This window comes from Protopterus annectens, chromosome 2.part0 (genome assembly GCF_019279795.1).
Source record: "Protopterus annectens isolate FY-2018-M chromosome 2.part0, PAN1.0, whole genome shotgun sequence".
NCBI classification, from domain to species: Eukaryota; Metazoa; Chordata; order Ceratodontiformes; family Protopteridae; genus Protopterus; species Protopterus annectens.
This window is the reverse complement of record NC_056728.1, coordinates 1,277,259,786-1,277,280,543: the sequence shown is the minus strand read 5'-3', so window position 1 is coordinate 1,277,280,543 and position 20,758 is coordinate 1,277,259,786. Positions and strand designations below refer to the sequence as shown.

At 39.2% G+C, this 20,758-nt stretch overlaps 1 protein-coding gene across 3 annotated transcripts in view; it reads left to right on the top strand.

The window, feature by feature from the left end:
* The window catches only part of FAM13A (family with sequence similarity 13 member A), a 2,572,531-nt gene that overhangs the window by 1,570,441 nt on the left and 981,332 nt on the right, over positions 1-20,758 (top strand). For all 3 annotated transcript variants that reach the window (XM_044061451.1, XM_044061452.1, XM_044061450.1), the window contains one exon: positions 10,161-10,202. In XM_044061451.1, coding sequence (XP_043917386.1) covers positions 10,161-10,202 — 42 coding nt within the window. The remainder of the gene's footprint in view (positions 1-10,160; positions 10,203-20,758) is intronic.

Sequence of the window (20,758 nt, the reverse complement as noted above, 5' to 3'; positions counted from 1 at the left end):
AGGTGCGAGATTGGTGAGGTGGGCACATCATGTGACCTATATTTAGAAAGGATGTAATCATACCAGCAGAAAGTTTATATTGACAACATTGTGACAAAAAGGGAGAGTGTTAAAAATGGGAGATGTGTTGGTCAAAAGTGATTATTCACTGTACAGCAGGCAGAAGAAAAGCAAATTATCTCATCTATTAGGGAAAGTTAAAAGGCGTAAGTGAGTTTCAAGCAAAGCTTTCTTCAGAAAGTTTTTTTTCCTGGAGGATCAAATAGATTTTTGGCTGGAGAATGGGTTAAGGAAGAAATTGGGGGGGAAAAAATTAGCTAATAGAGTCAGAGTTTAGTAATTTTTTTTTTTTTTTTTTTTTTTTGGGAAGGGGGCAGCTAGCAAGAATTTCTTCCTCAGTCAAAATTACTTTGAAAATAAGAAATGCTTTGAAATTGCTGTCTTAAAACAGTGACTTGACTTATCATATTGGCTGATAAAGGGGAGTCGCTTGTATTAATGGATGAAAAATATGTTGATGGTATAGAGATACTATGTTAAATAAAACTGGGTAGTGTAAAAGAGTTTGGTAAGGTCACTTTTTGTTGATAGGGTTGCATAGTGAAGATCTTTTTTTATTAAAGCAGATTTTTAATTTTCTGACTGTCTAAAGATGCATATAATTTCTGTGATACTGAAAATTCACAAAGACTTGCATTATCCACCATTTAGACCAATATTGTCTGCCAGAGGTTCCAAGCCTGAACCCCTCAAAGGAATATTGAATGTTTTCTTAAACCTGTTTATAATAATAATAATTTGGTGAAGGACATGTTTGATTTTTTTTTAAACAATTTGTGAAGTACAGTGGTAATTCAGGGTTATTTTTTAGTTACTCTTGATGATGTTTCACTATACATTGTTATACCAACTGAAGAGGGCATAGAGATGGTACATACCTATCTTGGTAAAGTTGATGAGCAATATAATGTTAATTTATTATGTACCTTATTGGATGTGGTTTTGACTACTACTTTTTTGTTTTTAGGGATATGTATGATCAGTAATCTTGTGGAATTTCCATGAGAGAAGTAATGGCTCCAACCTATATCAGTGTAGATGTCCTTCAAGAATGCAACTGCAGTCCTGACATATGGGTTGTCCTGCCTCAGGCAGCCCTTCGGTCGGCCGGATTCCAAAGTCTGGGTCCGGCGTCGGCTGATGTCGCCTCTTCCCCGACGTCAGAGAGGCCGGGTTATAAAATCATCAGCCGACGCCATCTTCTCCAGTCTTTCTTGCCGCGCAGTGCCCGAAGCAGAAGCAGTTCGCAAGTGCCGGTCGGCCAGCTCCTGTGTTTTCAGATACTGAAGTCATCAAAAAAGCTAAGTACCCCGTTGGGGAACCTTTTCTTGCCTCAGCCGATGTCAGATAAAACTGCAGAAGTTAATAATTGCTTGTCTTGTGGTAAACAAATACCTCATAAGGACTTCCATTCTTACTGCCTTCCCTGCCTCGGCCCAGACCACGACGTCTCGGCCTGTGCTGCCTGTGCTTGCTTCAATAAGCGCACACTTAGGCGCCGGGCAGAATTTGCTGAAGCTTTTGGGGAAAATTACTCCTATATCATGCGGTCGGAACTACCGTCAGCACATATTTCCAAAAAACGGAAGGACCGGGACCGACATTCACGGCCCGCGACTTCCACCGACACCATGCTAAAGCCTACCGCGAGTACATCAGTCTCTTCGGAGGTGGTAATTCAACCGCTCCAGGCCGATGACACCGCTTTACCACACACTTCGGTCCCGGAGGCTACCCCGGTGCCAGTTGTTGATTTTCCTCCTGAAACCGAAGCCCAAGATTTGCCTGACACCATACCGGTGGACAAAGTTACTCCAGCACGTGGGGCAGCTAGGCCTCCTGTGTCTATGTCCATCAAGGCCTACACACGTGCTAAGGCTGCCAGCCAGGCTAAGTCTCACCCTCCTAAATCTTTTTCACAGGGTCCCACTTCTGATAAACAGATCATGACTTTAGCTGCAGATCTAATTTCTTTAATCAGGGGCTCTCAGGCTCATCCAGACAGAGGTTCTCAGCCGCCTTCATACAAAAGGCCTAGGGTTGAGCAGGCAGATACCCTTTCCCCAGATGAAGCCTCTGGTGAGTCAGACCATTCAGATTCCCAGGAAGAATCCTTCCCGGCCTACGAGGATTCTGATGCTGATGAATCCATTCCCTCTGCCTCTCCTCCTGACGATATTTCTTTCGGGGAAATTCTCCACTCCATGAGAGAGCATTTTCAGTGGCAGGGCCAGGATTTCTCCAACTCCAGGAAAAGGCTTCGTACTTTCCTTAAGTTACCCCAGCACAGGCCTTTAGCTATTCCACCAGTGTTAGATGTATTGGATGATGTGTACTCAGACTCCAGTACTTCTCCTGATTCTCTCCCCCCTGCTCCTGTCAAGCCAGATGGATATTACAGGGTTCCTGAAACTCATAAACATCTCTTTAAGGCCCACTCTGTTGATCTAGAAACTATTTCTCAGGGGCCCAAAGGAGTGGCCACTTCCACGGCCAAAAATCCTTTGCCCGCAGACAGGGAATCTAGGTCCCTGGAGAGGTGGGGTAAAAAAGTTTATACCTCAACCACCCTTGCCATGAGGGCACTTAACTGTCTTTTTCATATGTTTCAGTATCAGGATTTCTTGCTGAATGATTTGCAGAAAAAGTTAGCCTCTCCTGAGCCTTTAGATAGAAAGGCCTTGCAGGATTTGGTTCATAATACTCAGCAGGTTAGCAATCATTTTCTTCAGTGTGGTTATGATGCATTGGAAGCTTCATGTAGGGCAGCTGTGACAGGGGCCGTCATACGTAGACATGCTTGGTTGAAAGAACAGACATTGCCAGATCATGTTAAAGTAAAGCTTCTAGATGCACCTCTGGAAAAACACAAGCTATTTGGTGCTAATGCACAGGGTGTGTTGAAATCAATTGAGTAAAAGGCTAAATCAGTACAAACAGTTAAAGATTTCCTCCAGGTTCAGCCACCAAGGTTCAGCAGGAATTGGCCTTCGAAGAATTGGTCCTTTCCAGACACAGACAACTTCCAAAGGGGAAAAAACAGGCGTGCTCGAGGTAGAGGGCAATACCGAGGCTCCTACAGGGGCCACCAATGGCAACCAACTAATCAGAGAAGTGGCGCAGGGACTTCTAGTGCTCCACAGGGACAATCACAATGACTTGACTTTGACACCGCCAACCAAGGCTCAAAGAGAAGCACCTTTAGGCGGAAAAGTATCTTTATTTTCAAAAAATTGGCATGTTTTTACAAAGGACAAATGGATTTTGGACAGAATAGACAAAAGGTTACAGGTTCCTCTTCCATACCTTACCAACAAGACAAGGCATGCCAAACCTGCCACAAAATCAAAGGGCAGAGGCACTCATACAAGTTTCAAAGCTGCTACAAATCAAAGCAATAGAAAAGGTTCCTCCTCAGGAACAAGGCCAGGGATTCTACTCAAGACTGTTCCTTGTTCCAAGAAAAGAAAAGCAATGGAGACCTATACTGGACTTGTCCGCTCTAAACACTTTTCTCATTGTGCCAAAATTCAAAATGCTGACGTTACAGCAACTTCTTCCCATGCTGGGCAAGGGGTCTTGGCTGGTTACTCTGGACCTCAAGGAGGCATACCTGCATGTCCCAATCAGACACAGCTGCAGAAGGTACCTCAGATTTCTTGCAGGGTCACAGCACTATCAATTCTCAGCATTGCCTTTTGGCTTATTTACTGCGCCCAGAGTATTCACGAAATGCCTGGCATCAGTAATTGCATATTGCAGACTTCAGGGGATACAAATATACCCTTACCTGGACGACTGCCTTATACAAGCGGACAGCAAGCAAGCCTTGATAAGAAACTTGGACTATGTCATTCACTTACTACAGGCTTTGGGATACACAGTCAACAATCAAAAATCAAGACTACTGCCATCCCAACAAATAATTTTTCCAGGAGCCAAACTGGACACAAACTCACAAATGGCTTTCCTCACAGAAGAAAAAAATTACCAGATTACTTCAAAAGCCTAGCAAAGCACACCCAGATGACTGCAAGGAAAATCCTGCAGGCCCTGGGTTTCATGACATCTTGCATTCTTCTGATTCCACTGGCAAGACTACACATGAGAAAACTACAATGGTACCTAAAAAGTTTATGGTCTCAACACAGCCACAACTTAGAAGCAATTATTCCACTCATTCCATGTCTACAAAAGGAATTTTTGTGGTGGGCACAAGCAAGCCAGCTAAACAAAGGCATGTCCTTCAACAAACCTCACACAAGCCAAACCATTACAACAGACGGCTCAGATCATGGATGGGGGGAGCACATGGAGGGCAGATGCATTCAAGGGCAATGGGCGCACCCCGGGAATTGCATCTGCACATCAATCAAAAAGAGATGTTGGCAGTGATTCATGCAATCGAGGCCTTCGGAAAATTTCTTCAGCAAGGTCATCTGCTAATAAAGACAGACAACACCACTGTTTTATGTGGTACATAAACAAACAGGGAGGCACCCATTCTTACCCCCTCTGCAGACTAACAATGACTCTTTAGGAAAAGTCCCTGAAACTGAACATACAGTTGCAATCCCAGTTTGTTCCAGGCAAGGACAATGTTCTGGCGGACAGTCTAAGCAGAAACATTATGGACCCGCACGAATGGATGTTGCATCCAGATATTTTTTCACAAATAACTCGTACATGGGGAAGGCCGGACATAGATCTCTTTGCCTCACACCTCAATCATCATCTGAAGAAGTTCTGCTCAAGGACACACCATCCTCAAGCCTGGAGAATGGATGCTCTCTCCTTCAGTTGGAATTATCTAACCATCTATGCATTCCCACCTCTACCATTAATGACCAAGGTGTTGCTGAAGATCAAAGCAGAACAACCGAAAGGCATTTTGATAGCTCCAGACTGGCCAAGACAGCACTGGTATCCATTACTAAGGAGCATAACTCGTACCAAGATGTGGCCCCTGCCTCAATGGCCTCTGCTTATAACTCAGCACAATTACAGGACTGTTCATCCCAACCTGCAAACATTGCAACTGACAGCTTGGAGGGTTCCATGACTTCTCCCCATATCTGTCTCTCCAAAACAGTTCAAGAGATCTTACTAGAAGCATGCAGACCTTCCACCAGAAAAACTTATTCAGCCAAATGGAAGAGATTCAACATCTGGAATGCCAACAAGGGTCAGGATGCATCAGTAATGAGCATCCCACAGATACTAGAATACTTGGCAGAAATGCTTCACAATGGCCTTTCATATTCTTCCATAAAAATACACGTTTCAGCAATTTCAGCAAAATACAACTGTGATCCACCTGTGTTTTCACATCCTTTGCTAAGACGGTTTCTAAGAGGGATAAAGAATATCAAACCTCCAAGAAAACCACCAGTGCCTGCATGGGACCTCAACTTCGTCTTGGAAAAATTAACTCTTCCTTCTTTTGAGCCAGCAGCATCTTCAGAATTGCAATTTCTCTCCTGGAAAACAGTTTTCCTGTTGGCAATTACTTCAGCAAGAAGAGTCTCGGAGATACAGGACCTCATGGCAGTACCTCCATTTCTCATTTTCCATCGGGACAGAGTCTCTTTAAGAACCAGTCCTTCATTCATGCCAAAAGTGATATCCAGGGTTTCTCTAAATCAAGCAATTCACCTGCCTACTTTCTTTCCCAATCCTCAAAGTAATGGAGAAAAGCTTCTGCACACTTTGGACATACACAGACAATTGCGCTACTACTTGGACAGAACAAAGGCCAACAGAAAGTCTGACCAACTATTTGTAGCTTACGCTGCTGGAGTACAAGGAAAGGCAATTTCCAAACAAACAATTTCAAAATGAATTGGAGACTGCATCAGATTCTGCTACTCTTTCCATGGAAAAGGTGTACCAGCCAATATCAGGCCACACTCCACCAGAGCTACAGCCACCTCCACAGCCTTTCTAAGAGGGGTGGCTACAAAGGACATTCTAGAAGCTGCTACATGGAGCTCCGTGCATACATTTTCCAAACATTATAACCTGCCTTTATATTCCAGATCCCGAGCAGGCTTTGCTTCTGCAGTCCTGCAGGGCATTTTAGCTACACCATCCTTATCTTAGATCCTACCACCCCAGCTTGGCTATGGTATTCAACCCATATGTCAGGACTGCAGTTGCATTCTTGAAGGACATAGTACAGTTTTGTACCTACCATAAATGTAGATGTCCGATAGATATGCAACTGCAATCAGGTTTTCCCTCCCTCCTACCCCTCTGTAATCCTCTTTTTTGGGTCCACTCCCCCCTTTTTCAAATTAGCTGGGGATATCTGTTATGGTGTATTTGTTTGTTACTGTTGTGCATGTCTGGAATTTTTCTCCATTCTCTAAATTTAGCCTTCCTTGGAGGGCACCTGGCATCTGGGGCAAGAAACACTGGAGAAGATGGTGTCGGCTGATGCTTTTATAACCCAGCCGCTCTGACGTCGGGGAAGAGGCGACATCAGCCGACGCCGGACCCAGACTTTGGAATCCGGCTGACCGAAGGGCTGTCTGAGGCAGGACAACCCATATGTCAGGACTGCAGTTGCATATCTATCGGACATCTACATTTATGGTAGGTACAAAACTGTACTTTATGGCGGCATGGGAAGAAGCAAATATTTTAATACTGCGTTGTTTAAGCATTGCTCACTGTACACCAGTTTTACTGATAATGTTTTCTTTTTATGGGATGCTAGTGAAGAAGCTTTTATGAATTTTGTTCAGTACATTAATAATATTTCTACATTTGAAATTTGAAGTTAGTTTTCATTTGGAGAGAATTAATTAATAGATGTTACTTTTGACAAGAATTAAGAGGGTTGATTGATGTTACTATTGACAAGAATTAAGAGAGTTGATTGTAGCTCTGTGATAGAAAAAAAGCCCATTATAAACGAGTATTTTTTTTTTGAGTTTTTCAGTATGCACAAGTCTGTTCATAAACGCATCTAGGTTAACATCAGCAGATGATGCCTTTATAGACAAGTGTAAAGAGATTGCAATTATTTTGAGAGACAGGTAGTATCCCAGTGAAATGATCAAGAATGCACTTAATGCAGTTTTTATGTTTAGGAATCAAAGTGTGCAGCAGTAAATTTTTTGGTTTGGAATCTAGATACAAAGCTGTGAATGTATTAGCACACAAATGTTAATGTACCTTGTACCTATACTTTTGATAATAAGCAATTAAATGACATTATTAACACACACTGAAATGTTCTTAGGGCAGTTAGGCCCAAACTGGAAGCAGCTGGCTGTTCACCCAAACTTTATGGATATAGGGGAGCCAATATTTAAAACCATCCTAGAGAAAGGAAGCAAAAATGCAGTGAACTTAAGGGTGCAAAGAAAGCCTTTTGAAATTTCTATGCTTTGAATGCAGAGAGGGCGGATTTATGGCCAACAGCCCTTATGTGATTAATGTCTTTAAGGAGCTAATAGGGGATTCTCACAATAGGTACACTTATGAGATCGGCCACATAGTTTATCATGCACATGTGACTGGTTTTATATTGAGAAGATCACTAGGAACTTGAGAGAGAGTAGCTTGAGTGTATTACAAGCATTAAAAGCAATGGCAAGAAAAACATCTTGTATAAGCATAGTATACAATGTTAGCATTTTAAAAGATTCTTTTTTTTTTTTTTGCATTAGAAAAAAGTTGATAATGATTTTAGAGGTGGAGCTACTGAGGCATTGTTGAGACTCAAATTAATATGGCAGTTTAATTTTTAATGCCCCATGGAAACCAGGTTTGAATGGGTCAGTGAATTTCATGTTCTCTTTCTTAAGAAAGAGGACTTAATACTACTGACCTGGTGTTGATTCCATTGGTGTAGAACAGTCCTGTGATATTTTAAGTTAAGGTAGTGATCTTTTAAATCATGTATTTAAACAGGTCCTAAAATTTAAGTTATTGTAAAAACGGAGAAATTTCTGTTATATGGATGTGGATAGTAAGATGCAAGTATTTAAAATGTTTTTACTCTCTTTAGTTTTATACACAGGTCAGGCATATTTTAATCAGTCAGAGGAGAAGTTGTGGATAGCAAATAATAAAGAGCTGAAGGATTTTATCTAGGAGGAGAAGACAGCAAGAGTCAAGTGGGATAGGATGATTCTTCTAAAAGAATAATTTGGATTGGGATTACCCAATTTGAAGCAGTATTTCACAGTTACAGAATTAAGGCTCCTATACGTAGCACAAGCAGAAACCTATAATTCTAAGTGGAAAAATATGATGATGATGAAACGAGGGAAGCTCAAGAAACAAGGAGAGACTGGGATTTTGGATGCAGACCTTTAAGGAGAATAACAGTAATCCATACAGAATATATTCATAAAGTAGCAGAACGTATTCTAAGAAGTAAGCCAACACGGGGAATGGAGAAAGGAGATGCTGTCAATAGGGATGACTGCAGTCAGGGAAGCCGACAATAAGCAAGAGGGTGCTGGAATTTATTGGAGAAAACTGGCAAAAGAACCAAGTTATTGGGAGCAAATAACTAGAGAGGGAAATGTAATGAAATGGCAATGACACCAAGAATGTATTTGGACTGCATGTTAGAGATTGCCCTGTATATCAAGGATTGATGTCAGAGTATAGACAAAGAAAAAGAATAAGGGGTTACGAAAGGCCTGCACTGGTAGAGGCTATATTAGAATCTAGAACAGAAGCTGCTGTTAAAACAGGAGTAATTAGTAGTACATATAAAATATTGTATGATAACTGTAAGAATCAATCCGAGGAGGTTATAAAGGATTGGGAAGAGAGAGTGGAGAAGAGAGAGTGGATAAGTAATTCATAAAGAAACAATGAAGGGGATATAGGTTTGTCTCTCAGATATGCAACAAAATCTAGAAGATTTAGGATTTTGCTTGAAAATGTTTTACATAGATATTTTTATAACCCAAGTAGATTCCAGAGAATCTTTCCTCAGGTAGACAAAAAATGTTGGAGGTGTGATGGGGAATAAAGAGGTAATTGGGACCATATTTTGGGAGTGTAAAGATTCCCTGTAGACTACTGTCAGAGATGATGAGTGAGCAAATTGGTGTAACTAGGGAAATTATTTTTGAGCTATGATACAAGATCAGAATTGCCTAGACATAGTAAGGCAAATTACATAGGAAAAAAATGGGAATTGTGGGAACAATACATATAGGGGAGGAATAATTAAAGAAAAAAAAAACAGGATTTGAATGAGCTATGTAATGCGTGATTGGGTAGATTATAAGTGACATATAATGTTTGCAGCTGGAATTGTGTCAGTATGGTTTGTGATGTATATAATGCTTGCAACTGGGATTGTGTCAATATAGTTTGTTTTCAAGTATATAATTGTATGACTGCCTATGTCATAAGTGATAATTTAATAGAGATGTTTAAGTTCCATGTGCGTTCCACTGAATGAAAGCACTTATCTTTTTTATTAAATTTATTTAAACCAGATCACAACTGTGACTTGGCACGGTTTGTTTTTATTTTTTTTTTTGTATGCTTTAGTGCTAATTTCAGCACTGGATTTATTGAATTTCTACAAGTTTGCCTTACTTTTGTGTAAGCCAGAATGTTGTTAAAGATTCATTTTTTTATTGCCCCCTTAATCCATCCAAGTCAGGGCCATGGGGGACAGAACTGCAGCAAAACGAAACAAAATGGTAGCATAGACAGAGTGTACTGGCTTCTCTTGGCATTCAGACCCAGATAATTCCAGCCATGCATTTTTCTGAGCTCATGATACCCAAAATGTAATAGTTAATGATTCAAGCAAAGTAGCAGGTAGCTGGGTTATCCTCCTTATAGGAATTTAGTAGCCATTCATACATTTTGAAGCATACCAGTATATACTGAAGTGAGAAGACTGTTCTCTTATGTTAATGCTTGTGGCTGTTTTTGCCCACTTGCCTCCCAATGTTTTAACAGAAAAGTTGCAAGATGAGCAGCAGTAAAGGTTAATTTTGTAATTGCTTTGATATATACCTATGTAACGTGAACAGTGTAATATGAATCGTCACTTATCCAGGAAATAGACAGCAACATTTTAATGAGTGGTTTCCTTTTCTTTATTTTAGCACTCAGGAAGAGGAAAGACCAATGTCACCGTTCTACCTTGGGTAAGATAGTTTTATTCACTTTGCTTATTACTGTGTTGAACTTCTCATGCTGTCACTCTTTTTTGCCTTTTTTGTTTGATCAAGCCTTGTCATGTCTGTGGCATTGCTTTTGCCCCTACAAGATGGCTAGAAAGTGACACAGCCATTATCTTAATACTGGATCAAAGTTCAGCTGGCTAAGGATTGCTTTGGTCGGCGATGTAGATTAAGAACAGTGAAAGTACCACTTAAGATTTTTTTCATCAGTAGCAGAGCAAAGAAGGCAGTTGTGTGAGTTTGCAAAATTAACCTTTTTTATGTTGTGTATCATGTTTGTTTCTTAAAGTGGCTTCTCCTGACAAAAGGCTTGCAGCTGTGTAGCAGGCTGTTGCATTTCCACCTCTTGAAAAAAAGTCATCCATTCCCCAGCCAGCTGTAGCAACCTAAAATTGTTGTTAAACTATTTGCTCAAAGGTCTGATATGTAAATGTTAATGCTCCTGTCTAATAAAGTTTTTTTTTATAACTTTTAAGTAGAAAATTGGTTTGCTAGACAGTCTGTGTTGGACTTTTATTGTCATTTATGTAAAAAAAAATCAAGATAGTGCCTAGGTGATGTTTTCTGACCTCTGTAATGTCAAGGAAGGAGCATTACTGAGTACAAATGTAGGAGCCCCAGGCATATTTCTACAAAAAATATTTACAAATGTACCTTTTTGTAGCATCAAAGGACATGAACACTATCCCTGAAAAATGTGATTGTTTCAGTTTAATGGCTTAAAATGCATGGACTAATGACTCATTTGTAGTGCAATCAATCTAAAAAGGCATACTAGCAATATTCTCTTTTATTACAGCTTCCGAGTACATCTTAACTGAGACTTAGCTTGCATCTTGTGTAATATTGTATTATACCATGGGTTGGACTACACTGTAAAGTGGAAGACAGAAGTCCCAAAGCAAATGCACTTAGAAAACTTAATTGATTTTAAGTCTACACATTATATTAAAACAGTATGTTAATATTTTGCCTCCATGCTTTGAGAAGAAGAGATCAAAGGAAACTGTTAAATCCCCCAACTGCAGTGAATTTCTGCTTTTTCTGTTATAATACACTAAACTGAAGTTGTGTTCAGGACTTTTCAGATGATGTTTTTGTTTTGTAAAACCTAGACATAGAGAAGGCTTTTTGTGAAAGTAAACCAAATCTGGCCCTAAGTCATGGTCTGGTATTAATTCATGTCTTGGTAAACTGTGGGGATCATTGGCTAGGCTGCAGATCAGCAGTCTAGTATGAACCGATGAACTACAGGCTGCAGTACTGCCGTACAGTGGCACAACTTGCTCTGACTTGCATGCGTTGCAGAACCTGCCAAAGCCACTTTTTAAAAACAGCCGTACATAATATTATATTCAGAAAGTGTGCTAAGAATTAATCCAACATGGGAATGGAGAAAGGGCATTCTGATTTTAGGGATGACTGTAATTAGGGGTACAGAGAATAGGTTAAGGATTTTACTGGAGGAAACTGGCAAAGGATCCAATGTGTTGAGAACAAATAATTGGAGAGGGAAAGGTAATTGAATGGGAAGAGGTCAAGAAGGTATTAGGACTGCAGGTTAGAGCCTTCCCTATCAGGGACTGATATCAGAATATAGGCAACGGGAAAGGGATAGGGAAATCCTAAATGAAAGATCTGCACTGCTTGAACCTTTATTTGAATCTAGAACAGAAGCTGCTGCTAAAAATGGGATATTTAGTAGTGCATATAAATATTGCACGATAAACTGCAGGAATCAGAGAAGGTCAGAAAAGATTGGGAACAAAGATTAGATAAACAATTCCCAAAGAAACCATGGGAGGAGATGTGTATGACTCCTAAATATGCAATAAAATCTGGAGGATTTAGAATTTTTGCCTGTGAGTGTTTGCATAGGGACTTTTATACCCCAAACAGACTCCAAATCATTTTTCCTTGGGTAGATTGCAGATGTTGGAGGTGTAATGGGAAAGAAAGAGGTACCTGGGAGCCTATCTTTTCGGAGTGTAATGAGTTGGCAGGCTTAAATATACTGTGTAAGGAATTACCGGGCGAGCAAATAAGTGTAACTAACAAAATAATTTTTTGAGCTGGGATACAGGATTTGAATTGCGTAGACATGGTAAGGCCTTGTTAAGTTCAATGGCTGTCAAAAAATTCAGTTACTAGAAAATAGAAGTCAAAGTCTAAACCAACTACACTTGAAGTAGTGAATATTGTAATAGAGATAAAAGGACAGGAATTGGGATCTTTAGAAAGGGGTAGGAGTAAATTGCATAGAAAAAGAATGGAAATTGTGGGAGCAATACATGCTGAAAAATGTTTTGCAGGAGGAATTAAGTTTAAAAGAATGCAAGAATTGGAACAACTTATGTAATGTTGCTGTAATGTATATTGTATAGAACAATATATGTGATATATAATGTTTGTCAATGTGAACTTTTTAATATGGTTTGATTACTTTTAAAGAGTAGCCGCTGTAGCATTGTTGCCTCACAGCAAGAAGTTCTCCTGTTCGATTCTCGGCTGGATTGCCTTCTGTGTGGAGTCTGCATGTCCTCCCCGCGGTTGAGTGGTGTTCGAAAGACATGCATGAATGGGCGTGCCTTTACTGAAGCTTGAGTGTCGGGCTGGCAACTCAGCACCATAAAAATCTACTGCCAATCATTAGCGGACCGGAGTTCCACTGTGGTGATCCCTAACCGAGAAAAGCCAAAAAGACAAAACTTTTTTAGAAATGTAAGTTTGCCTATGATACAAGTGAAAATTCAATAAAGTCTTAACAAAAATGTAAAGAGCGTTACAAATGCAAATGGACCCATTTTAGTCTGGGTTTCATCTCAAGAGCTTTCCTTTCTATATCTCCTTTATCATCAGTTTTGGAATGTAGTTTGCAGATCTTTGATTCTGGACTAAGTTGCTTCTCAGTTAAGAATTGTTTAGCTGCTATTTCCATCAAGGTTAAAATTCCTTATTGTTTGCTTCTTTAAAGGCATGCAAAGCTTTATTTTAAGACCACTTGCAAAGGATCCTCTTCTGACATGGATTCGTCTGGTGCTGGAGACACTCAGCCTCCCACTTTTTGAAGCACCATTATTTACAGAATTTAAGTTTGTATCCTGAAAAACAATTATTTGTCTTGCAGCCAGCACCTCTATACGCATAGCCAGCACCTCTGTGCTCTCAAAGGTACTTAAAAAAACTGCAGTACTACGACTGAATTTGGTCATTTATGATCAGTAAATTAAAGTATATGTTGTTTGTCTTTCGGCTTTTCCCGGTTAGGGGTCGCCACAGCGGAACTCCGGTCCACTAATGATTGGCAGTTGTTTTTTATGGTGTCGAGTTGCCAGCCTGATGCCCAACCTTCAATGAAGGCACACCCATTCAACGCATGTCTTTCAAACGCCCACTCAACCTCAGGGAGGACATGCAGATCAGTAAATTAAAGTATATAAAAAATACAAATAACATAATGTGGAAAAATATTTGAGCCTTAACTGCTAATTCTCCAACCCATGCAAATAGACTGTCCCCCTCTCCGTTCACATTTGTAAGACCCGTTTCATGGTCTTGTTAAAGTTTTTGAATGGTTAATCTCATCTTACTGAGTGACAACCCCAAGTTCCTAATGTATGTCATAAGTGTAATCTTCTGACATCTTCCATACAAAGTTGACTAAGCTTGATATCAAGGTAGCTTGGTGTCTCACAGCATTGTTTACGATAGTGAGATCACCATCAGTTGTCTTTAAACCATGAAAAGTATTATTCACACACTAGATTTTAGGGATGCATGATTATTTATCGATGGACAAAACAGGAAAAAAAGCTTAAAGCCGCTTTAGGCAAATACACTTTTAAACTTTTTTTTTGCAGTTGAGCAATCCACCCTTGAATTCTGTGTGAGCGAGACCACCTCTAACTTACATTTACCATCTCCACAGTTGCACAACAGTGGAGAAAACTACCTATTCACTGACATGGCTTTCAGCAATAAAACCACTGTGCTGCCATCAGTCAAGCAAGAGTTCAGTGCAAACACATTTGCGATTTTAGAGAACAGAATAATGCCTGTTGAGCTGGTGGAGAACCTTGCTCCTCACACAGTACCTACCCACTTATTTTACATCAAACAGGTCACCTTAATGAATAGTTGAGCTTCCAACAATACTACCAACTGTGCTGCAGTGAGGTCCACAACCTGACACATTTCCTCCTCAAACAGAAAGCTTTCTTTTACTGAGGTTCCTGCAGTACTGTGGTTTATTGCCTCCACTGACTGAGCCTGGTGGCCATGCCCAAACATACCATTCAGGAGAGAGGTCATGTAAAAATAATTACCACAGCTGTCTTAACTCCCACACTAATTACAAAGCTCATTGGCTGAAAGCACTGTAAAGAGAAAATGTGAAGTCCAGGGCCATAAGTTCTAACAGTTCTGGAACACATAGTCTTGCACATCATCTCCATAGAAAGTAGAGCAGTAGTCATTGTGGCTAGATGTGAAACCTGCATTAAACGGATTCTTCCTCTTTTGTATGTCCTCTTAACGGCTGTTAAGAGATCAGGAAATATTTAGACTTCAGTCTGTTGTTATACAAAGAAGAACTGTGGTACTTGAAAGGCTGTGGTTGATTTCCCGTAATTTAGACTTGGACTAGGTGGAGAACTACCAAAAACATATCGGATCAACAACCATTTAGACAAATGAGAAATGTAACAAAGTAAGCAATGCTTACAGACAAAAAAAAACTTTTACTGTAAAATGCAGCAAACACACCTAAACAATACCCAAAGATTCTGGGCAAGTATCAATAGATTCTTACACCCAGTTAACTCCAGTACACCAACCCCTACTGGTGCTAATCATGAGACTCCCAACCATACTGCTAATTCCTTTTAATACCTTCTTTACTGAAGCCATCCAATCTCCAGCCAGCCAGCTAACCCCTGACAGCTGCAGCCTTCCTAACCCCATTACCAGCTCTCTTCCTACTTTCCTATTACAGCCCATCTCTACTAATTTCATCTACAAAATCATGCTAAAACGTAAAGCTTGTACGCCTTCTGCTGGCCAGATTCCAGCTCAATATCTGCAAAAAGCAGCTAAAGCAGTAGCTTATCCTATATCCATCCTAATAAACAGAACCATTAATGAGGGAACCATCCCAATCATCTGGAAAATCTCACACATTATCCCCCTACATAAAGGAGGCAACTCCAATGAATATTCTAACTATCAACCTATAGCCCTACTATCCCCCTTAGCAAAAATAATGGAGAAATGCATTCATCATCAGCTTCTAGACCACTTACTTCAACACAACTTACTAGCACAAAGCCAACATGGCTTTAGACCATACCATAGTACCAGTACAGCCCTCTTATCCTTCACTGACACCATTAACAGAAATCGCAATAACAATGCTCTCTCTCTAGCTCTATTTATTGATCTTTCGATATGGTAAACCACACATTGCTTATAAATATTCTCAAATTACTTTATCTTGACACTCTAGCTGTACAATGGTTCAGCTGTTACCTGAGCAACAGGCAGCAAGCTGTTATGTGGGAAAATAATCTATCATCCCACCTGCCAGTTACACTAGGTGTCCCCCAGGGCTCCATTCTAGGTCCTCTATTATTTTCTATTTTTATTAATGATCTCTGCAAAGCTACTCCTCGTGCAACCTGTATACAGTATGCAGATGATGTAACAGTAATCTGCGCAGCTAAATCTTCATCTGAACTGCAATCCCTAACTCAGAAAATGTTTAACATAGTAGTCATGGTTCCTAAAATGCTGCCTCCCTCCTGAATCCTAAAAAAAATAAGCTCCTGCTCTTTACCCCTACCTGTAAGTCTACACCTATAGATTTCTCTGTTACTTCTAATAATGGTACCCTCATATCCCCTGACACTACCACCAAGCTCCTAGGAATTACTATAGACAACAACTTTAACTTCGACTCCCATATTAATAACACTATAAACAGAAAAATGGGCTCCCTATATAGAGTTAAATCCTTCCTCACTCCTATAGCAAGATCTACTATTGTCCACTCGCATCTAATCTCAACACTCCTTTATGCCTCACCAATCTATACTAATCTGTCAAAAAATAATCTTTTCAACCTAGCTACCTCCTATAACAACATTGCCAGATTTGCCACTGGTAATCCTTTCAGAACCCATCACTGTGAGAATCTAAAACAACTAGGATGGCTTGAACTACAAAATCGGCTTCAATTTACCCAACTTACCATTGCACATAAGATCCTCAACCACCCTTGCAATACTCTCAAACCTCATAACCCCCTATAAAAATCGTACTAACTTAAGATCATCAAATAAACTGTTAGCATAAGTAAGTCGAACAACATGGCAGGTGATTCTCTGTTCTCAAACACTACTGGGAAAAACTGGAACCTTCTACCTACTGAACTGACTTCTCTTCCTTCCCTACCCCTCTTCAAACAAAACCTGAAAATGCTCCTCAAAACAAACTGGTTCTACCCTTGCAGCAACCCTGACTTAACCTATCACCTCTGCTGTTCCCTCTACTCTCCCTAATTGAGTTTATGTTCTTTATTGCATATGTAAGCAAAACTGTTAACCGGAAACTGTTATGATAGATTTTATGTGAATATCGTGTTCTATATTTTGTAAATAGTTTTTAACCATTGTGTTGTAAAATGTATTTTAGTATTCTTCAATGTTAACTTTATTGCAACTTTAAACATTATTTCTCTGTATTTGTCTTGGAGCTTTTCTCCCCGAGCCTCTACTGAAAATGGGACATATATCCAGTTAGACTAGCCTGGTCAACAAATGTAAAATAAAATAAATAAATAAATAAACTGTGTGTATTCTCTGTTTAGCAGGATTCCCATGCACTGCTCCATGTACCCTGTTTACTGTGTACTTCTTTCCAAAGAATGCAAGTGCCAGAAATGATATTAAAATTCTCTGCCAGTGTGTTATTGTGCTGCCGAATCCCAGTCATATCTCATCCTGCTAATTTGTAAGTTCCTTAACTTGTTTCTTCGTTGTTGAAAGCACAGATTCCTGCTTTAATAACTTTTTTTCTTGAGAAGCAGGTTTCAGTTCAGGATGTTACCCCCTACCAGAAAATGCATGTAGAGACTGGTCGATTAAAGCAGATTCCTTTGTAAGGCCAAGCAAAATCCTTTTTATTTACAAAATCTCCTTGGACACATCTGAGGATACCTCCGCTGGAATGGGATAGGAGAAATGGGTGCTGTTCTTCCAGTGATTAGTGAGATGAATTTGAGACCTCTGCCTGCCTCTTTACCAGAACCAAGTGCATGAATTTTTTTTTGCCAACTATGGAAGCTGAAAAGTCACAGTAAAAAGTGAGTGAAGGGCACAACAAATCTTCTGCGTTTATGTGGACACAGTACAGGCCCAAAAAATTTAAAAAGGTGCTCTTCGACCACTTTATGAAGGTAGCAAATATGTTTTCAAAGAATGGTGCTTTCCTCCTTGGCTACTGCTGTTGAAATTCTTGTAAAGACGCTTCTTCTTGTTTCTTCTTTAAAAGAACTTTTATTAAAATGTTTTAAAACAAAAAACAAAATAAAAGCTACAACCTAACTATTTGAAAGTTAGCGTTGTAACACAAAAAAGAGATGAGTGCTTTTGGTTTATCAACCTTCTTCAGATCTGCTTAACGTTTGCTGCTACTTCTATTTATATTCATGCTTGCTTGCTTAGAGTCATCCCCCACAACCAATGGGAGCCTCTGTGCTAATTCTTGATGTACTTGTAGTCCAATCCGATGTTCTAGTTCTTATTTCTTGGAAGCCAATTACATTCTTCCATGCAAATGAGTTTTAATAAATCTACCAATGTTTATTCATTCCTTTCTCTCACCTAATTTGCTATTCTTTTTCTTTTACTCCAATGGCTTGTGTGTATCCTGTTTCAAGATGCAGGCTCCAACTTTTTATGTCATGTTCTTATTTGCCTTTTGTAAAAACGACTCACTCTCCCTGCATAGCATTTTTCATGTATTTTGCCTTTATATTGGAGGCGCCTGTCTGCCTATAACGGGGCTACAACCTCTTCTCTTACACAGGTTGTCTTCATTAGGTAAACCACAAGTACAATGGCTTTCTCCTTTGTTTTAAAACATAGGATCAAACACTTTCTTGGATATGCTCTTACTTCCATGTCATCCGGTCTCTTTCAAACTGATGGCGCTTACTTAACTACATAAATGTACTTGCTAATTCACATCATAAATCAAAGACTTTTTTTATTTTGTATCTTGCTTCGTAATATCAAGTCTCTTTCTGACTAGGAGCACTTGCTTATATTCGAAGATGTACTGCTGATTCCTGTTATTCTGTCCGAGTTTTACTTTGTACAGAGCTCTTTACTCAGTCGTATTAAGAAGCTATCCTAATTGTTTTTTAATGTTATGTAATCCATTGGTTGGCAAGTTACACTTCTCCTTTTTCTCCCATACTAATTCCAAACTCTCTGCTAATTCGATGCCTTTTCCTCATTTGCTGACAAATTTCCGCTAACAAATATCTTTGATCTCCGTAACACATCATTTCTCCTTTCTAATTGATGTAAATAATGGATGAACAACACTCTTTCTATTCCTTTAGCGCTCTAAATTTCAATATTTTCCAGATTTCTACATGCGCAATGAACTTGATTTCACTTTATTTATAGTTTGGAGTTTACTCTCCTTCCATCATACTATTCAAATCGGGACTAGAACCCTGAACCCTTTGTTTAAGGGTCTAATGCTCTACCAGCTGAGCTATGTTGGTAGATATATAGTTCAACTTCCTCTTAGTTTTCTTTTCTTTCTAAACGAGCTTGAGGAGGACTATAACATATAGGCCAAAAAAATATTATATGCAAACTACACTCTTTTTATCCTTTTGATGCTCTTGGTTTCAGTGTTTTCCAAACTTCTTCTTGCACAGTAAACTTAGGTTCAATTGTTTTCATTTATGATTAGGGATTTCTTCTCCTTTCACCATAGTGCCCAGACTAGGACTCAAGCCCTGGACCCTCTGAATAAGGGTCTGATGCTCAACCAACTGAGCTACATTGGCAGATATATAATTCATTTTTCCCTCATAGTTTCCTCCCTTTTAAAACAGGTTTAAGTGGGACTATAGCATTTAGTCCGGGGAATTGGTTGGATCGTAAATTAATTATCCCTTGCAACTCATTTTTTTCTGTTCTATTTACTATATCACCTCCTCTTTCCGTAGGCTTAATCTGTGCCATAACCATAAATCTAAAGTTATGCTCTGGATTTTCTTTAATATGTGCATAAAGAGCATTAGTCTCTATTTTATTATGAACGTCCCGTATAGGTCTTAATACTCGTTCTTTGAATTTTCTGTTAGTCTTACCTATATCAAATGCTTTACATACCATGCAGCTTGCTACATAGATCACATTCTCACTGTTACAAGTTGCTCTTTCTTGAAAGATGTAAACCTTATTTGTCATTGGATGCTGAAACCTATCTGTGCTCATAATGTACTGACATGCTTTGCATTTTCCACATTTGAATGTTCCTGTTGGCATAGATACATTCTTTGCCTCTTGCATATCTATGTCACATAGGAGCCTCTTTAAGTTCTTCTTATTTTTATAAGTATAACTAGGATGTTCTCCTATGTCTTTTATCTTCTGGTCCGTTGTTAGTATAGGCCTGTATTTCTTAATGGTTTCTGTTATGATAACATTATCTGTACTGTACGTCAAAGGACATCTTACTATTTCCTTTCTTCTATTCAGCTCCTTTTCTTTGCTCTCTTTATCAGTTTTAGCTGAATAGTATGGCCCCCTTTCTTTTCTTCCGATAACTCTAAGCTTGTCTTTATCCATTTTTTCTTCCTTATACCCTCTGGCTGTAAAGTTGTTCATTAATCCTTACATTGCGAGGAAAAAACAAACCCAAAAAAGAAGAATTAAATCCACTGTGCTATCTTCTCAGGCAACAAAAGGAGGGAACACAGTAGATAGCGGCTCCAGCCAGACGTTTATTGAAACAACTCAAAACATAAAAAACATATATCCATAGTTAAGCGCTTTCACCTATCGTATATAGGCTTCATCAGAACTAATACTTTTTGATTAACGCCATTTAAATAACCTTTTTGGCGCGAAACTAAAAAATAGTTCATTACTCTTAAAGTTGTATTGTGCCTTAGTACAACATAAAATTGTGTAAATATATATGCTTGTATATTCCTATCAATAGCATTGTCATCTCTATACACATATTGTTCAAATGCCATATAACTACAAAAATCAATAAAATAAAATGAAATAAAATAAAATATATAACACACTGACATTAGAATGTTCATATACTATATTAGCAATATAAAGGTTGCAATGTGCATATAAATAGTCACTAGATACATAGCAACTTGAGCAAACGCTTACGGAAAACCCAAGAAATGCTGCAAATATGTTTTCAAAGAATGAAAATTTCTTGGGTTTTCCGTAAGCGTTTGCTCACTTCTCTTT